Genomic DNA, 18,165 nt, shown 5'->3' with positions numbered 1-18,165 from the left:
GTCCCTGCCCAGTCTCACCCCGAGCCCCCTGACGCACTACGTAGCGGCCCCCCAGCGCGTCGGGCCGCTGCTGGGACACCGGGATGCAGAAATGCATCTTCATGGCTCTGGCGGCGGCCCGGGGCGGCGCTGGGAACCCGGCCCGCGGCTGCGGCTGCGGCGCGGTCCTCGGCTCTGAGTCCCGCGGCGGTGGGTGCAGCGGCGGGTCCCGCGGTCCGCTCGCCTCGGGTGTCCTCAGGTGCGGCCCGCCTCCTGGTCCCCGCCCCGCTCCGACTGGACCACTCGGGTCCCCGGAACGGAAGGAGGCGAAGTGAGGCCACCGTCCACGCCCCACAGCCAGTCTGCGCCCCAGGCGGGGCTTCAGGTGCTCCGCGGGGCCAGGGACGGAATTCAAGATAGACGCTAGAAAGTGCCAGTGCCCGCCGTGGGCCAGAGGCTTCACCCTGGGGTCTGTGGACTCCCGGGGGCTCTTTAGGGGAAAATGTGCATGGATGGGTGGGGCGATGGAATTCTTCTGAGAAGGTCCTGGGTTTCATCAGACTTTCAGAGGGTTCCTTGGACCCACGAAAGTTACAAATAGTTGCTCCGGCAGCATGGATGTCGTGTGCACCTGTCAACTGTGTAACTCACTAACTACTCCCCACCCCACCCGGCATCTCAGGCTCCTTGCTGGGCGTTAGGCGGTGGGGGGTGCACAGCCCAAGAGAACCCCGTCTTCTCCACGTGTGGGCTCCCGGGCCGCATTCTGATCTCTGTGGCCAGCAGAATGTCCAGGATCCCTTCCATTGGGTCCGTCATGACAAAGACAGACCACACTCAGACCCACCTTCAGACTCCAAATGTTGACATTTTTTTTTTTTTTTTGCAAGTCAGTGTCCTGATAGGATTGAAAAACATTGTGTCCCATTGCAAGCCATCATTGCATGCAGTACACTGTGAATTAAGACTGTCAACATACGCCTGCTGCTGCTGCTGCTGCTAAGTCGCTTCAGTTGTGTCCGACTCTGTGTGACCCCATAGAGGGCAGCCCACCAGGCTCCCCTGTCCCTGGGATTCTCCAGGCAAGAACACTGGGTTGCCATTTCCTTCTCCAATGCATGAAAGTGAAAAGTGAAAGTGAAGACGCTCAGTCGTGTCGGACTCTTCGAGACCCCATGGACTGCAGCCTACCAGGCTCCTCCATCCATGGGATTTTCCAAGCAAGAGTACTGGAGTGAGGTGCCATTGCCTTCTCCTACATCTAGTAATTACCCTGGGCTTCTCAGGTGACTCAGTGGTAAAGAATCAGCCTACCAATGCAGGAGACTCAAGAGAAGTGGGTTTGATCCCTGGGTGGGGAAGGTCCCCTGGAGGAGGAAATGGCCACCCATTCCAGTACTCTTTCGAGAGTACAAAAATCCCATGGGCAGAGGAGCCTGGTGGGCTACAATCCATGGAGTCACAAAAGAGTAGGACATGAGTTAGTGACTAAACAACAAGTAATTACCCTATGACTAGAACATTTGTATTACATTCAGTATTTTGTATTAACATTTGTTAAAGGCAATACTTGAGATATGCCATAGTATTTGCAATACCACTTTAGGATTTTCTAAAATACTAAATATTTTTCCTTAAAAAGAAAAAAAGAAAACCAAAAACTTTTTTTCCTTTAATACACCAGAAACCTCATCAAATGGAAGTGGTTTCAGCAACTCTTGATCCCCAAGAAGCCCTGATTTCAAACAGGTGCCAGCACCCAGTTAGCCGGGTTCCCCTAAACTCCTTGGTCTCTGGACTAACCATCTTAAGTTCTTTCAGCAGTCTCTCATTTTAGTTGGAAAGTAATCCTCCTAATTCTCTTATTTTAGTTAAACCAAAATAGCATTCCTGCTGCCTAGTCATCAGGGTGGAGGGTGGAGGGAGGTAGAAGTCCCACGCGTGTCTGTCATAGGTGGGCCCTGGGCTCTCTCCTCACTTCCTGTCCTTTGTGTGGTGTATTAAGTCACTTTTAGTCATGTCCGACTTTTGGGGACCCCAGGGACTGTAGCCTGCCCAGGCTTCTCTGTTCATGGGATTTTCCAGGCAAGAATACTGGAGTGGGTTGCCATTTCCTCCTCCAGGGGACCTTCCCGACCCAGGGATTGTACCAGCATCTCTTAGTTCTCCTGCATTGGCAGTCAGGTTCTTTACCACTAGCACCACCTGGGAAGCCCAAGGTGGACACTGGGCTTTATCCTGTCCTTTATCCTCCCATAAAGTCTTCCAGGTAAACATGAAGAGTAACATCCTACCCACGACAGGCCAGAGAATGAGGTAGCTTTTACAAGTCACAGATCACTTTTTCATAGGTCCAAATAGTTTATTCTAGAACTTCAGCAGAACCATGGAAAGCCCTTTAAGATGCTTATCACTGGGAGAGAACTGAGGGCCTGACGTGAGAAGCCGAGACAGGGAAGGAGCACAGCACGGCCGAACCCTGTTGGTTCCCATCGGCTTGCTGGATGCTGGGCTGTGATGTACATCATGCTGTTCAATAGCCCCAGTAACTTGGAGCTAGGAACCTGTTCTGCTTTTTCAGAAAAGGGAATTGAGATTTAGAACCCTGGAGTTAGGGAGGCTGTAGAAGGCAGTGTGGCTAACAGTGTGGCAGTAGGAATTTATATCCCAGCTCAGCAGCCTCTCACTCAGAGGTCTTCGCATGTGAGTGGATTGTTTTTAAAAAAATATTTATTTATTCATTTTTGGCTGTGTCGGGTCTTAGTTGTCATATGTGGGATCTTGCCTTGTGGCATGTGGGCTTCTCTCTAGTTGTGACACGGGGGCTCATCAGTTGCCCCACATGTGGGATCTTATTTCCCAACCAGGAATCAAACACATGTCCCCAGGAATCAAACCCAGCGAGGGCTCAAATCCAGTGTTGGAAGGCAGGTTGTTAATCACTGGACTTCCAGAGAAGTCCCTGGATTCTTAAAGTGTGTACTTTCCGTCTCTGAAATCATGTTAATTACGCTACCCACTTCAAGAGGACTTTCCTTCCAGGACAGCTGGGGCTCAGGGTTTTTCCTTTGCCTATGGGCCCTGTCTAATGTGGAGGGGCACTCTACAGCAAGGTCAGAGGTGTCCCTGAGCGTCCCCTTGACTAGAGGCTAAGCGTACGCTCTGGGATCTGGTCCAGTCTTCAGGCAGCAATGTGGAGCGCTCTGGTCAGGTTCCTCCTCCTGGGGATTTACTTCTACCTGTGAGGGGCCTGGGTCCTGACTCAACCCCCAGCAAAGTCCAAACAAGCCACTTCCTCCCTTTAACTTATGTCACACCTGAATCTGAGAACAGGACTGGCCTCTCTGTACGTCCCTGCCCTCCTTCATCCCTGATCTCTGCCCCTTGCAGGTCTTTCTTTTAATTGAAGGATAATTGTTTTATGATATTGTGTTGGTTTCTACCATACATCAAATGAATCAGCCATAGGTACACATACGTCCCCTCCCTCTTGAACCTACTTCCCACCTCATCCCACCCCTCTAAGTTGACAATCAGGTCTTAATCACTTATTGTCAATGAACTTTTTTTTGCTGGAGTATTTTATTCCCGGCTTTATTGAGATATAATTGACATCTAACATTGTGTAAGTTTAAGGTGTACAATGTGATGACTTGATACACGTATATATTGTAAAATATTACCATGATTAAGTTAATATATCTATCATATCTATCACTTAACATAGTTTTTTTTTTTTTAGTGAGAACATTCACGATTTACTGTTAGCAATGTTAAAGTACATAGTATAGTATTATTAACTATAGCCACCATACTGTACATTAGATCACCAGAAATTTTTCATCTTATAAACTGGAAATTTGTACCTTTGACCGCCATCACCCATTCCTCCACCCCCAACCCATGGCGACCATCAGTCTATTTGCTCTGCAGCATGCGGAATCTTCCTGGACCAGGGATCGAACCCATGTCACCTACGCTGGCAGACAGACTTCTAATCACTGGACTAACAGGAAAGTCCCTTTTGCCCATTTTTAGATCATAGTGCTTTTTTTTTTTTTTTTTGCTAATGAGTTGTGTAAATCCTTTATATATTTGGGGTATTAAGCCCTTATCAGATATAAGACTTGCAAATATTTTCTCCCATCTGGTGGGCTGCCTTTTCATTGTATTGATGCTTTGCTTTGCTCTGCAGAAGCTTTTAGTGTGATGCACCCCCTCATTTATTTCTGCTTTTGGTGTCACATCCCAAAATTCATCGCCAATACTGGTGTCAAGGAGCTTACCACGGATGTTTTCTTCTAGAACGTTTAAGGTTTTGGGTCTTACATTCAAGTCTTTAATCCATATTTAATTGGGAGGGATATTGTGTTAGACAGTGATCAAGCTATCCCAGCACTATTTATTGAAAAGACCAGATGGCTACTTTTCAAGGGTTCCTTGTGAAATCTATGCCATTTCGTTACCCCCATGACCTTTATAGTTTTTAACTCAATGCAGTTTTTTAAGTAAAGAAATTTTATGCTGCTCATTCTGAATCAATTCTATATTGTTTCTAAGGGGTATTTTAATTTACTCTGTGCCTGGCATTTCATGCAAAGATGAGCTCGATAAAGGACAGAAATGGTATGGACCTAACAGAAGCAGAAGATATTAAGAAGAGGTGGCAAGAATACACAGAAGAACTGTACAAAAAAGATCTTCACGACCCAGATAATCACGATGGTGTGATCACTCACCTAGAGCCAGACATGCTGGAATGTGACGTCAAGTGGGCCTTAGAAAGCATCACTACGAACAAAGCTAGTGGAGGTGATGCAATTCCAGTTGAGCTATTCCAAATTTTGAAAGATGATGCTTTGAAAGTGCTGCACTCAATATGCCAGCAAATTTGGAAAACTCAGCAGTGGCCACAGCACTGGAAAAGGTCAGTTTTCATTCCAATCCCAAAGAAAGGCAATGCCAAAGAATGCTCAAACTACCACACAATTGCACTCATCTCACACGCTAGTAAAGTAATGCTCAAAATTCTCCAAGCCAAGCTTCAGCAATATGTGAACCACGAGCTTCCAGATGTTCAAGCTGATTTTAGGAAAGGCAGAGGAACCAGAGATCAAATTGCCAACATCTGCTGAATCATAGAAAAAGCAAGAGAGTTCCAGAAAAACATTTATTTCTGCTTTATTGACTATGCCAAAGCCTTTGACTGTGTGGATCACAATCAACTGTGGAAAATTCTTCAAGAGATGGGAATACCAGACCACCTGATCTGCCTCTTGAGAAATTTGTATGCAGGTCAGGAAGCAAGAGTTAGAACTGGACATGGAACAACAGACTGGTTCCAAATAGGAAAAGGAGTATGTCAAGGCTGTATATTGTCACCCTGTTTATTTAACTTCTATGCAGAGTACATCATGAGAAACGCTGGACTGGAAGAAACACAAGCTGGAATCAAGATTGCCAGGAGAAATATCAATAACCTCAGATATGCAGATGACACCACCCTTATGGCAGAAAGTGAAGAGGAACTCAAAAGCCTCTTGATGAAAGTGAAAGTGGAGAGTGAAAAAGTGGGCTTAAAGCTCAACATTCAGAAAACGAAGATCATGGCATCCAGTCCCATCACTTCATGGGAAATAGATGGGGAAACAGTGGAAACAGTGTCAGACTTTATTTTGGGGGGCTCTAAAATCACTGCAGATGGTGCCTGCAGCCATGAAATTAAAAGAGGCTTACTCCTTGGAAGGAAAGTTCTGACCAACCTAGATAGCATATTCAAAAGCAGAGACATTACTTTGCCAACAAAGGTTCATCTAGTCAAGGCTATGGTTTTTCCTGTGGTCATGTATGGATGTGAGAGTTGGACTGTGAAGAAGGCTGAGCACCAAAGAATTGATGCTTTTGAACTGTGTTGTTGGAGAAGACTCTTGAGAGTCCCTTGGACTGCAAGGAGATCCAACCAGTCCATTCTGTAGGAGATCAGCCCTGGGATTCCTTTGGAAGGAATGATGCTAAAGCTGAAACTCCAGTACTTTGGCCACCTCATGCCAAGAGTTGACTCATTGGAAAAGACTCTGATGCTGGGAGGGATTGGGGGCAGGAGGAGAAGGGGACGACAGAGGATGAGATGGCTGGATGGCATCACTGACTCGATGGACGTGAGTCTGGGTGAACTCCGGGAGTTGGTGATGGACAGGGAGGCCTGGCGTGCTGCGATTCATGGGGTTGCAAAGAGTCGGACACGACTGAGTGACTGATCTGATCTGATCTGGTACGTGGTAGGCATTTAACAAAAGCTCAACATTCATTCGGTCAAGGATGATTTATTGAATGCCTCCTATGGGCTGGGCATTGCAGTGACAGATTTCAGTATCCTAACCTCACAGAGCCTACAGGCTAGTTTTTAGATTTTGTTTTTTAAGGCAACTTCTATAATACTACCAAACAAGTACACATTTACTGCTTTTAAAGCCTTTAAAATGTTATTTGCTTGTAGTTCCTTATCCTGTTTGTAATCTTTCTGGTCCTTTTATATATGGTACTCACACTCTTTCTGAGCATATGAATAATGAGATTGAGTTTTCTGCCTCTCCTGAGTCCACACCCTCTGGCCTCTGAGATGGGCAGTGTAGTGGGGTCCATCGGAGAGCCAGCTGGGTGGTTCATAATGACTGATGCTCTCACGTACACTGCGGGAACCCATCCGTACATACGTGCCCTTTCCTCTTTTCTTATAGCTCAGTCTTTGGGCACCAGTGGTCAAAGCCATGGGCCATATGAACAAAAGCACTTGAGCAAACATGCAAAGAGTTTCTGGGTTGATGGGCAGCGTTTTTGAGCAAATATACTAAGGTATAAGAGGCATAAGATGAGGGGTGTAAAATTAAATCTTCCCATCGTATTTTTCTTCATTTGTCAGCATTCTCTTTAGCTCCTTGAGTTCAAACATGTGAGTTATAAAGGAGAACTGGAGAGCTTGGGCTGTGTGTCTCTTTCTGTCTCGACTCTGCCCGTATTGGGCTGTGTTGAGAACTTGAGAGGACTACAGAACCATAGAAAACATAAAAGCTTCAAAGTTATGCTAATGGGTCGTTATGAAACATCCAGGGTTCCTAGCTGATTTTCTGATCTGGAACCCCTAAACCCAGAGACTGATTGTAATCAGTTGAATAGTGTCCTCACAAAATTCATGTGTACCTGGAACCTCAGATGGGACCTTGTTTGGAAATAGGATCCGTGCAGATGCATTTAAGGTAAGAGTTGAGATGACAGCCTGCTAGATTAAGATGGCTTATCCAATTGAAGTGTCCTTACAAGGCATGGAAAAGGCCACGTAGACATGCACACAGAAAGTCTTGTGGGGAGACAGGCAGAGAATAGAGTTTTGCTGCCGCAAATCAAAGAATGCCTGGGGTCATTGGAAACTGGAAGAAGCAAGGAAGTATTTCCCCATGAAAATAACAAGACAGGCTAACGTTATGCAGTGCTCACTCTGGGCCAGGCGTGACTCTACGTGTTTACACATACAAACCCACTTAACCCCTGTTACAACTGTATGAGCTGGGTGAACTTGCCATTCCTGTTTACAGGAGACCAAACTGAGGTGCATGGAGTGGAACCCTTGTCTGGAGTTACACCGCTTGTAAGAGGAGAGTCAGGATGAAACCCCTGTCTCTGGAGCCCTTGCTCCCCATCACTTCTCCAAAGAAAAATAACTTTTCAGGTGGTGCTTGCTCATGGAAGGAACTCTAGAAAGTCAAGGGCCTTCAGATTTGGGGCACTGACATTAGGAATTGATTACACTGTGGATATGAAACTGCTGGGAATAGGGCGTTGCGGAAGCAAGCCCATCAAGGGGGCCTGTGAACAGGCTGCCAACAAGTTCAGCTCTGCCCCAGTGCCTCCCAACACCACATCAGGGGCTGGGAAGGAAGGAAGGGCCAAGGACTGACTGCAGGGGGGGCCTTGATGCCTGGTCGGGGGAGGCAGGCATGCAGACTCTGAAATACCAGCATGCGGTGAGTTTAAGGACAGAGAGATGCCTGGTGCACAGCAACAGCACAAAGAGGGGACCCTGACCCGACCAGCACAGAGAGAGGCGGGAGGCAGAGGAGACTTCCTAGAGGAGGGGAGCTTTGTCCCTTTTGGAGATCCTTTCAGGACAAAGTCAAAGTCAAAGTGTCAGTCGTGTCCAACTCTTTGCGACCCCATGGGATGCTGGAGTGGGTAGCCATTCCCTTCTGTAGGCTATCTTCCTGACCCAGGGATTGAACCTGGGTCTCCTGCATTGCAGGCAGATTACTTACTGCCTGAACCACCAGGGGAGCCCCCTTTCAGGGCAAGGAGAAGTTAACTGGTGAGAACATTCCAGGACGGAGGCAGCAAAGACCCAGGATGGTTGGGGAAAACAAACAAATCAAGCAACTAAACCAAACCAAAACAAGAAGTTTATTATTATAAGGAGGCTCAAAGAGGGACATGTTGAGACTGGCGAGGGAGGCAGGCAGGATTTGAAAGGCATAGCCGCTGGGCCAAGGAGCCTGGAGTCTGTCCCGTAGATGAAGAGCCACTGAAGTTTTGTAAACAGAGAGAGGGTGTGGTGCCTGTGTTTTAGTTGGGTCACTGGTGACTGCACCACCAGAGGCTGTCAGACCAGCAAGGAAGTCTTTGGCCAAAAGAGATTCTAGATTCCTGTAAAGTGCTCCTCAAAACCTGCTCTAAGAGCTTGGGGTGAACCTGCTTGTGACAGTCCCCTCCTGGGCTGTCGACATAGTTTAAGAAGTCTGCAGCAGAGGAACCTGGAGCTGTTTGAGGTCTTCCTGTTCACACTCTGAGGAGTGGCGTCCTAGGAAATGCTGTCCTTGTGCCAGAGAAGACAGGGCAGTGTTCTCAGGGATAGATTTAAAATCTGAAGGAGTACGGAACAAACTGGGCTTCCCTGGTGGCTCAGACAGTGAAGAATCTGCCTGCAATGCGGGACACCCAGGTTTGACCCCTGGGTCAGGAAGATCCCCTGGAGAAAGGAATGGCAACCCACTCTAGTATTCTTGCCTGGTGAATCCCATGGACAGAAGAGCCTAGCGAACTACAGTCCATAAGGTCGCAAAGAGTCAGACACGACTGAAGCGACTGAGCATGCACACACAGCACCATCTAGATAATTAGCAATGGTTCTTGTTCTCAAGTAGCCAACGGATGTTAATTGAAGGCACTGATAACTTTTATTTGACTTTAAGCTGCTCTGTAATCCTTGCACAATATGTTGCAAAGTTTGACCAGCTATTCCTGATCCAAACTTTAGAGTAATTTGTGGGCTCTATTTCCTTTCTCTCGGCTCCTCTCTCCACGTGTAATGGTTGCTCCTAACAACTGCTGTGTTCTGGTCTGGTAGCCAGGTGTATGGGAAGCAACGAACTAGGGATTGACTTTTGAAGAAATAAGGGTGCAAGAGCAAACATCTACATCTAGCTTTATTATGAATGATGACTGCTGGACAGACCCCAGTTCAATTCCTGGGTCGGAAGATCTGCTGGAGAAGAGAAAGGCTACCCACTCCAGTATTCTGGCCTGGAGAATTCCACGGACTATGTAAGTCCATGGAGTCACAAAGAGTTGGACACGACTGAGCGACTTTCACTTTCACCAGACAAGGATGGCATGGCACTGTACATCATCGTTGTTGTTCAGTCGCTCAGTCGTGCCCCACTCTTTGCAACCCCACAGACTGCAGCATGCCAGCCTTCCCTGTCCTTCATATCATCATATCTTGCAGTAAATTCAATGTACTTAAATTGTGGCGGGGGCGGGGGGGAGGAGAGAAAGTTGCAGGGCTCAAAATGATGGGCATGGGAGGTAAAGAAAGAAGATAAAGAAGACCCACGGCTGCCTCAGGGTTTGGGTTGGAGAGGCTCAATGGACACTGGGGCCTCCATCTGGGGAGACAGCAGGTAGGGGATGGGAGAAGCCCAAGACGAGTTTGGATGGGCTGAGTTGGATGTGCTGGAGAGAAAGTCAGTTGGAGGATTCAATTCAGGCTGGAGAGGAAGGATGAGACCATGAATGGGAATACAGTGGGAGGCCAACATCACAGGAGAGGATCCGGTCGTCTGGCAAAGGCACAGGGGGTGTGACGTGGGCTCATGTTGTGGAAACTTGGTAAAAGCCTCTGAAGTGCAGTTAAGACAACTAGAAGACTTCCTCTGAATGAATGAAATCAATTTTACTGAAGTGAGTATCCAAGAAAGGATATAGAACCCTAAGGTCTCTGGTTGGTGGAAGGGCAGCCAACCAGCCCAGGCTCCTCCTTCTGCCCCTCCCCAAGTTCTGTCCAGAGGAGGAAGTGACTTATCCATCCTGTACCTACGGCCATGGAGCTGTGAGACAGAGGATGAGCTTCAGGCTTCTGCACAGCCAGGACGAGGTACCACTCAAGACCATCCAGTGTCCTCCACTTTGACTTGATGCTCATAGCACAAACTCCTGACTAGTAATTTGAATTTCTGGGAAGACTGGCAAAGGAGTGGTGTCCTGGAGACCCCAGCCAGCAATACCCTGTCATGGAGAATTGCCCTCCCTGCTGGTAGTTCAATAAATCAGAGGCTGGCCAGTACATCAGCCTCCTGTAAGCCTAGATTATATGCCCTTTGTGAGCCTGACCAATTCTAGGTACCCAGGTTGACCCATGGAGACCACAAGAGACAATTGTCATAACACTGTGTGAAGCCCAGTGGGCCACAAGCGCCCACTTTGGCAACTGTCTCTAAGGGCAGCATAGCTTTGGGGGAAAGATAGATGATTTTCATGAGAGAGATGAAGAACAAATGACCTTTTGTAGAGAAATGGGATATAGAATGAAAAGTGAAAGTGAAGTCACTCAGTTGCATTGATCCTTTGCGACCCCATGGACTGTAGCCTACCAGGCTCCTCTGTCCATGGGATTTCCCAGGCAAGAATACTGGAGTGGGTAGCCATTTCCTTCTCTTCCTGACCCAGGGATTGAACCCAGGGGAATCTTCCTGACCCAGGGATCAAACCCAGGTCTCCCGCATTACAGGCAGATGCTTTACCATCTGAGACACCAGGGAAGCCTCCTGAAGTGTAAGCGTGTTATTAAATTATTACAGATAGTGCAGATGTCAACCACGATTTTAACAGCAGCACAGACCTTGAACATGAGAATTCAAAAACCACCTAAAGCATTGCCCAAAAACCACAATGGAAAGGAGTCTATCACCTCTCAAAAGTGATGGGCACGTTATTGAGGAAAGCTTAATCTGGGTTGTAGAAGAGTCTAAATAATCATTGCTGCTTAATACTGATGGTGATGAAGATGAAAACACACCTACCCCGTAAGGGTTTTCTCAGCGCCAAGCACTATCTAAGTGGTACCAACTCAGTCTTTACAGTGACCCTGAGATAGGTACTATTATCCTCATTTGACATTTGAAGGACAGGCACTGTGAGGGTGAGAAACTCTCTTAGGGACACATAGCCCGTGTCCCTCCCTTGTGGCCTCCTCTGACTGCCTCTCATCTCTTCAGAGACTCTTCATAGCCTCCTTCTCTATGCTTCCAGGCTCGGCTCCCATCACACCTTCAGCATATGCGGAAGGGCTAGTCATTTCCCCTTTATCCCTCAACTCTCCTCCGTGAGGCCCCGAGTGCCTCCATTCCAGAAATGTGAGGCTCAAATGTGCCTTTGCCCAGCCCTGCCTTTGTGTTCTCGTGGGAAGTTATGAGCGTGGGACAGGTGTTAGCCAACAAGAGGGAGATGGTCCCCTAAAGCTCTGTACATTACAAGAACACAAGCAGGACTACCTGAGGATCCCTGCAAAGTCAAGCATCTTTTGTCAAGATCAAGTACCATGGAGCTTGAACATCTTAATGTTACTGACCCATGTTCTTGGACTCTTTGACCAGTAAAAATTGATCAGAGGCCAGGCGTGGAATTCAGGCAAAACTTCACTGGGACACCCGCTGCTGCACAAGGAAGTGAAAACCAGTAACAGGTGCCCCCGTTAGCTCCCCAAGGTGATGCAAGATGGTCCCTAAAATGGGGTGAGGATGGGAGCGGATTGGGTCGGCCGGGAGGGGTGGCGCACGTGGTGTGCTGGCCCTCTTGGTGGTGCCATGTGCAGAGGTCACGCGCAGATTCCCTGCTTTTGCTCCCGGCACTTCAGAAGTGGAAGTTGCTGTTTGGGCCTTTTTGTATCTTCTTGTTCATAATTTGCCCCCAGCCATACATGCACACAGTCACTTTTTGTCCTTTATAGTTTCTTTTATTTTGTTACCGGAGGAGACATTTGTCCAGAGGTGAGCACTGCAGCAAAGGGTCCCAAGTCCCAGCCTGTCTCATGAAAGGCCCCATTCCTGACCCTTTTCTGCCTCCAATCTTGCCAATTCATCAGTATCTTATATCTTTAAATAGCATTAGCCACCACCTGTCACCCATTCCTACTGTGAAAACATTCACCCACTCATGACCTTCGACTTAGGCCCAGGCAACGCTTCTCAGCCGTGACTACTTGTTGGAATCATCTGGGGAGCTTGCAATACCGAAGCCTGGGTCCCGCCTTCAGGGATTCTGATTTCATTGGTGTGGGGATACATCCTGGGCATCAGGCTCTTAAAACTTGCCAGGTGTGAGGGATATGGGAAGGTAATAAAAGCCATTATAGTCAGAGCCCTTCCTAGCTCTTTCGGATTCTGAAGTTTGGAGTTTGGCTCCACCTTGCTCTGTGTGAGACAGCGTCTAATCGCAGAAAGATGGCTCCCTGGGAGGCTGGCTGCATTTAGAACTTCATCCAAGCTGCTTTCTGGGATAAAATGAAGTCTGTGAAGCATCGCCTGGGATTTTATTCCAAGTTTTACATTCATTTGCAGAATGAAGATTTGTTTCACACACTGCTGGGGACCCACTGAGGTGAGTGCAGCTCAAAAGCTGAGCAGAGGCGTTGGGCAGGAATAAAAATAGTTCATGTGTATAAGTAGGTACCATGTGCCAGGTGCTACTTGGAGTAACTTTGCCATATCAATCACTTAATTCTCATACCAGTTCTAAGAAAGAGATTTTACTGAGTTCACTTTACAAGAAAACTGAAATACAGAGAAATTGTCTCATCCAAGATTACCCAGCTGGTAAACCCCAAGATTTGAAATTTGGCTGTTTGGGCGTTGCAGGAAAGTCTAAGACAAAAAGACAGTTGTGGAGCATGGCCGAAATGGATACATGAGATGCTCCTGGGGTCACTGTACATTTTAAAAGGTTTCTTGCAGTAGCTCCTGGTTTCAATATGATCCTCGATGGACATGAACCAGTGATGGCTGTTTCATGGCTCTTGGTGGGATCCAGTGACTGATAGGCTTGGGGGGAACTCAGGGTATGATTAGTCTCAAGCTAAGTCATACAGACAGAAAACATGTTGATTCAAGAAGAACTGAGATGTGTGGATTCCAGAACGAGATCTAGCATTAAGGGACTTAAGGAGGCTTGGGGCCAGCACGATCATTTTTATTTCGGGGTCAAGGGGCAGAGCAAGCTCTTCCTGAAACTACCCGGTGCCACAGCCCTCAGAGATGGATGCCTGAGCTGACAGATCATACTTAAAGGCATTTAAATTCTGTTCCTGTTTACAGCTGATGGTCATCTTTATTGGTTAGAGGTCATAAGAATGTCTTTGCCTTTCTGGGCAAAGGTAGCAATTCTATGCCAGACATACCTTGGTTGTTTTTTGTTTTTTTAAGTTTCTTATTGTAAAAGTGACATCCACTCATAGAAAACTTAGAAAATGCAGGAAAGCTAAGAGAAAAGTAAAAATCTTCACCCTAAGTCTAAAGGTAATCACTGTCGTATGTGCTAAGGTGCTTCAGTTGTGCCTTTGCGACCCTACGTACTACAGCCTGCCAGGCTCCTCTGATCATGGGATTCTCCAGACAAGAATACTGGCGTGGGTTGCTGTTTCCTACTCCAGGGGATCTTCCCAACCCAGGGATCGAACCCGCAGCCTCTTACATCTCCTGTGTTGGCGGGTGAACTCTTTACCGCTTGCGCCACCTGGGAAGTCTGAGCCACTATTACTGTTTTGGTTTATACCTCTCAACATCTATTTAGTACACTTGTAATTGTGTCTTTCCAGTGGGTTTTTTTTTTTAAGCTTATAAACTTCCTCTCACCACAAAAATGAGGTCTTCTATCAAGCACTGTTTCTGGAGAACAACCTGGTAGGTTCTCTGGAGTGGTATTAAATGGCTGTTTTTGTTTTGTTTTGTTTTGTTTTTTTATGACAAGAGATCAAACCTAGGCCCCGCTATGCTAATCAGCAGCAGGCTTTAACTCATCAAAGGGCAGAGGCTCCGGGCCAGAAGGAACCAGCTTTGACAGGTGGTGGCATCTCCACCTGGAAAATTCCTATATAAGGTGATCTGCCAACACTGGCATGCCTCTCAGAGTGGCCTCGCCTGGGTCCCTCAGACTCTTGACATCTCTGGACCTCTGCTCAGCACAGCCTGATGAGTAACCATAAAAATGAGCTAACAAAGGTGTTCATACAAAAACCATAAACTTGAGTAGTATTTGTAGAAGGGCTATTTTGAGAGGTGCTTGGTATCAAGTTCTGCTGGCAGACCAAGTCTTGGCAACACAGTACATGTTCAGAGGAACGCAGCACATGTCCCTCCCTCGTGTACACGTAACACCGTACAGTATTTTGGAGCACTTTGAACGTTTCCACATTCTGTCTTCACAACCATCCAGAAAGGCAGATAGATAAAATTTCCATGTGTTACTGATGGAAAACATGGAGGCTCAGAGAGCTTGTGACTTGTCTAAGATTAGAGAACTAGTAAGTTACAGAATCATAAATTCTCAAAAGTGGTAGAAAATCAGAAAAGTTGGGCTGCCATCTATGGAGTCGCACAGAGTTGAACACGACTAAAGCGACTTCGCTGCAGCAGCAGCAGCAGCAGCAGGGATAACCAATAGGACTAGAATTGAATGAGTCTGATCCAGTAATGACCACCTGGGACGTTGTTAACAAGGGTGGATTAGTGGGAAACTGGTAATGGCTGACATTTCTTAAGCAGTTTTATTGAGATATAATTGACATATAACAAATGACATACTTAAAATGTGTAATAAGTTTGATATATGCATAAATTCATGAGATCATCACCACAGTCAAGATAGTGAACATATTAATTCATCACCATCAAAAGTTTTTTTGTGTCCTTTTTTCTTCCCTACCGCCTCTCCCTGCACCCCCAATTCCCAAGCAACCTCTAATGTGCTGTTACTAACAATTTGTTTTGTTTTTTCACAGGTTCTGTGTAAATTGAATCATATAGTGTTTCCGGCCTGGGTTCTTTCCTTCAGGGTAGTTATCTGGAGATTCACCCAGGTTCTTGTGGGTGTTAGTTGATAGCTTTTCTTTTCATTGTTGAGTGGTATTCCAGTGTGCAGATATACCACAGTTTATCCATTGGCTTGTTGTGGTTACTTGGGTTGTGTCTACTTTTTGACTTAAGAGCTTAATATGTTTTTTGAGTACTTTGGGCCAAACCCCCTTCTAAGTGGAGCTGGTAGTAAAGGATCTGCCTGCAATGTAGATGACATAAACAGAAGCAGGTTCGATCTTTGGGTTGGGAAGATCCCCTGGAGGAGAGCATGGCAACCCACTCCAGTAATCTTGCCTGGAGAATCCCACAGACAGAGGAGGCTGGGGGCTACAGCCCATGGGGTCACAAGGAGTCAGACACGACTGAGTGACTGAGTACGCATGCACGAGGCAGGCACTTCCCCTCTGTGTTGATGAGTAACTGAAGCACTGTGTGGCCAAGTAAACTGCCCACGGTCATGCAGCTGTTAAAAGAAAGAACTAGGAATCAAACCTAGACAGCATGATTCTAGAGACCACATTCTACACTGCCCCACTTAACTGTTACCAAAACTTAGCCACTCCTATCATAGGTGGGGTGGGGAGATGGCAGTTACACCTTGTATTTGCATTACCCAGGCTCCATCATTTGCCATCTGAACGATCCTACCCCTTGCTGAAGTCCCCATGCAACATCCATTTCAGGTGTTTATTCATTGAATGGAAAACATTTCTAGGTATGAATTTGTTTAGCACTAGAAATTTCTATTCCAGTGATAAAGTATCATAACACAGTTGGCCTTACTGTTCTAAGAATACTTTTGGCTTTTGAAAATCAATAGAAATGGGTCACATAAGATTGCCACTGAACAAAAACCTTTGTATTGAAAGTTTAAAAAGAGAACTCTTTCCCAGCAGTATGTCTGGAGATGACCCAAGGTGCACTTTTCTGAGGTCACAGGGAATGCCTTTTGGGAAAATCTTGCTTTCTCCTTTTGGTTCCTCTTCCTCGCTTGTGAGGATACTGTGGATACCATGTGAATTGCAGTGATGCCCCACAGTTCAGAAATAGAGCAGGACCCTCCCTGTCACTTGAAACTCTTATTTAAGGGTTTGTATAAAGATTTAGGGACATCCCAGGTGGTCCAGTGGTTAAGACTCCAGGCTTTCAATACAGGGTACTTGGGTCTGATCCCTGGTTGGAGAACTAAGATCCCACATGCCATGTAACATAGCCAGGGGAAAAAAAAAAAGAGAGAAGTTTAATAAAAATATTTTCAAAATAGAAACTGAGACAGATTAAAATTTTTTTTAAGAAAAAAATGTGTTTAACAGAAATGACAGCCACAACTTCAAGGCTGGCAATGAAGACAGAACATTACCAGCCAAGCCGGGACACTCGGTCAACAATAACATGCCTGAGTATGCCCCACCTGCTGAGCCCGTCTTACTGTTCAGCCGTCAGACTGTGATATTGTGAAATTGAGGACAACCAGATTTTCTGCATCTCTAGTCAGGGAGTTGTAGGAGCAAGGTTGAGCTGGTGGTTCCAGTAGTGAGCCGGGCCAGCAAGATGGACTGATATTCAGCCAAGAGAAGAGAATGTTTAGTGGAGATCTACCGTGTGTCTTTCTGGTGGCTCAGAAGGTAGAGAATAGGCCTGCAATGAAAGGAGACCTGGGTTCAGTCCCTGGATTGGGAAGATCCCCTGGAGGAGGGCTCCTGCCTGTAGAATCCCATGGACAGAGGAGCCTGGTGGGCTACGGTCACTGGGTCACAGAGAGACACGATTGGGGGACCCACGCTTCCACTTCCATGGAAGTGTCGGCCCTGTGCCTGGGCTGTGGGTGTTGCAGGGACTGTACAGAAGTGGCTTCTGCGCTCACACTGGCTCATGGGGAAGCCAGACATTCAGCAAGAAAAAACACAACAGTCTCCAAGCACAATCTGTTCCACGCAGGGACAAGCGTAGAGCATGGCACATGCATGGGGCTGGAGTGCGAGAGTGTCAACCCTGAGTCAGGGGCAGAGGTAAGACTTCTCTGGACAAGGCACAGTTAACTGAGACCTTAAGTATGTCAGGATTAGTCTGATGAAGAGATGAAAGTGAGAAGTGATTAAGGTAGAAAAATGGGCAAGGGTGAGGAAGCTCTTAGCACTCTCAGAAAAATAGGACTAAGGCCATTGAATTGGAACGGAGGAGGAAGAGGTAAGATGGGGTCGGGTGAGGCCCACTGTACTGATGAGGAAAATGAGACTCTGGGAAGCTCACTGATATGCCTGTGCTGCTGTAGCTGGAACTCTCAGTCATCACACATCTTCATACAGCATTTGACCCCCTTTATTCCTATAAGGCCTTTAAAATGTGCCGATTTTATAGATTAAGAAACTGAGGCTCAGAAAAGGTTTTCTCAAGGTGACATAGCCAGAAGCATCGGAGTCAAGACTTCTGAAGTTGAAGTCTTGCTGAAGTTCTGCCTCTAAAGCTCTCACTGCCTTGGCAGTGGCTCTCAAACATGCATGAGTATGAGAAAATGCTGAGAAGCTTAAAAAAAAAAACAAAACTCTGACCTCAACCCCAGATTATCTGAGTGAGGCCTTGGGAAAGTCACTGATCTTGAACCACTTCAGCTTTCTGATCTGCAAAATAAGGGAGCAGATCCTCACTTTCTATTGTGAGAAGTCAATAGATGAGGCTGATCCTGAAAAATAAGTGGCATTGTAAGGGTGACATTTGGTGACGTGGAGGTTATCAGTCAGATACAGGGAGAGATTACCTCTCTGGAGGGTGAGACGGGGGTGAGGTCTAGAGAACT

General features: G+C 46.8%; 1 protein-coding gene across 4 annotated transcripts in view; it reads right to left on the bottom strand.

Moving 5' to 3' along the window:
* SNX31 (sorting nexin 31) overlaps nucleotides 1–193 on the bottom strand; it is an 81,660-nt gene extending 81,467 nt beyond the window's left edge. The window contains exon 1 of one of the 4 annotated variants that reach the window (XM_027561428.1): nucleotides 38–193. In XM_027561428.1, the coding sequence (XP_027417229.1) occupies nucleotides 38–103 (66 nt within the window). In that variant the 5' untranslated portion in view covers nucleotides 104–193. The remainder of the gene's footprint in view (nucleotides 1–37) is intronic. The other 3 variants (XM_027561429.1, XM_027561430.1, XM_027561427.1) reach the window with 3 other exon arrangements.
* Between the last annotated feature and the right edge of the window lie 17,972 nt (nucleotides 194–18,165).

This window comes from Bos indicus x Bos taurus, chromosome 14 (genome assembly GCF_003369695.1).
Source record: "Bos indicus x Bos taurus breed Angus x Brahman F1 hybrid chromosome 14, Bos_hybrid_MaternalHap_v2.0, whole genome shotgun sequence".
NCBI classification, from domain to species: Eukaryota; Metazoa; Chordata; class Mammalia; order Artiodactyla; family Bovidae; genus Bos; species Bos indicus x Bos taurus.
The sequence above is the reverse complement of the archived record's forward strand: the minus strand, read 5'-3'. Positions and strand labels throughout refer to the sequence as shown.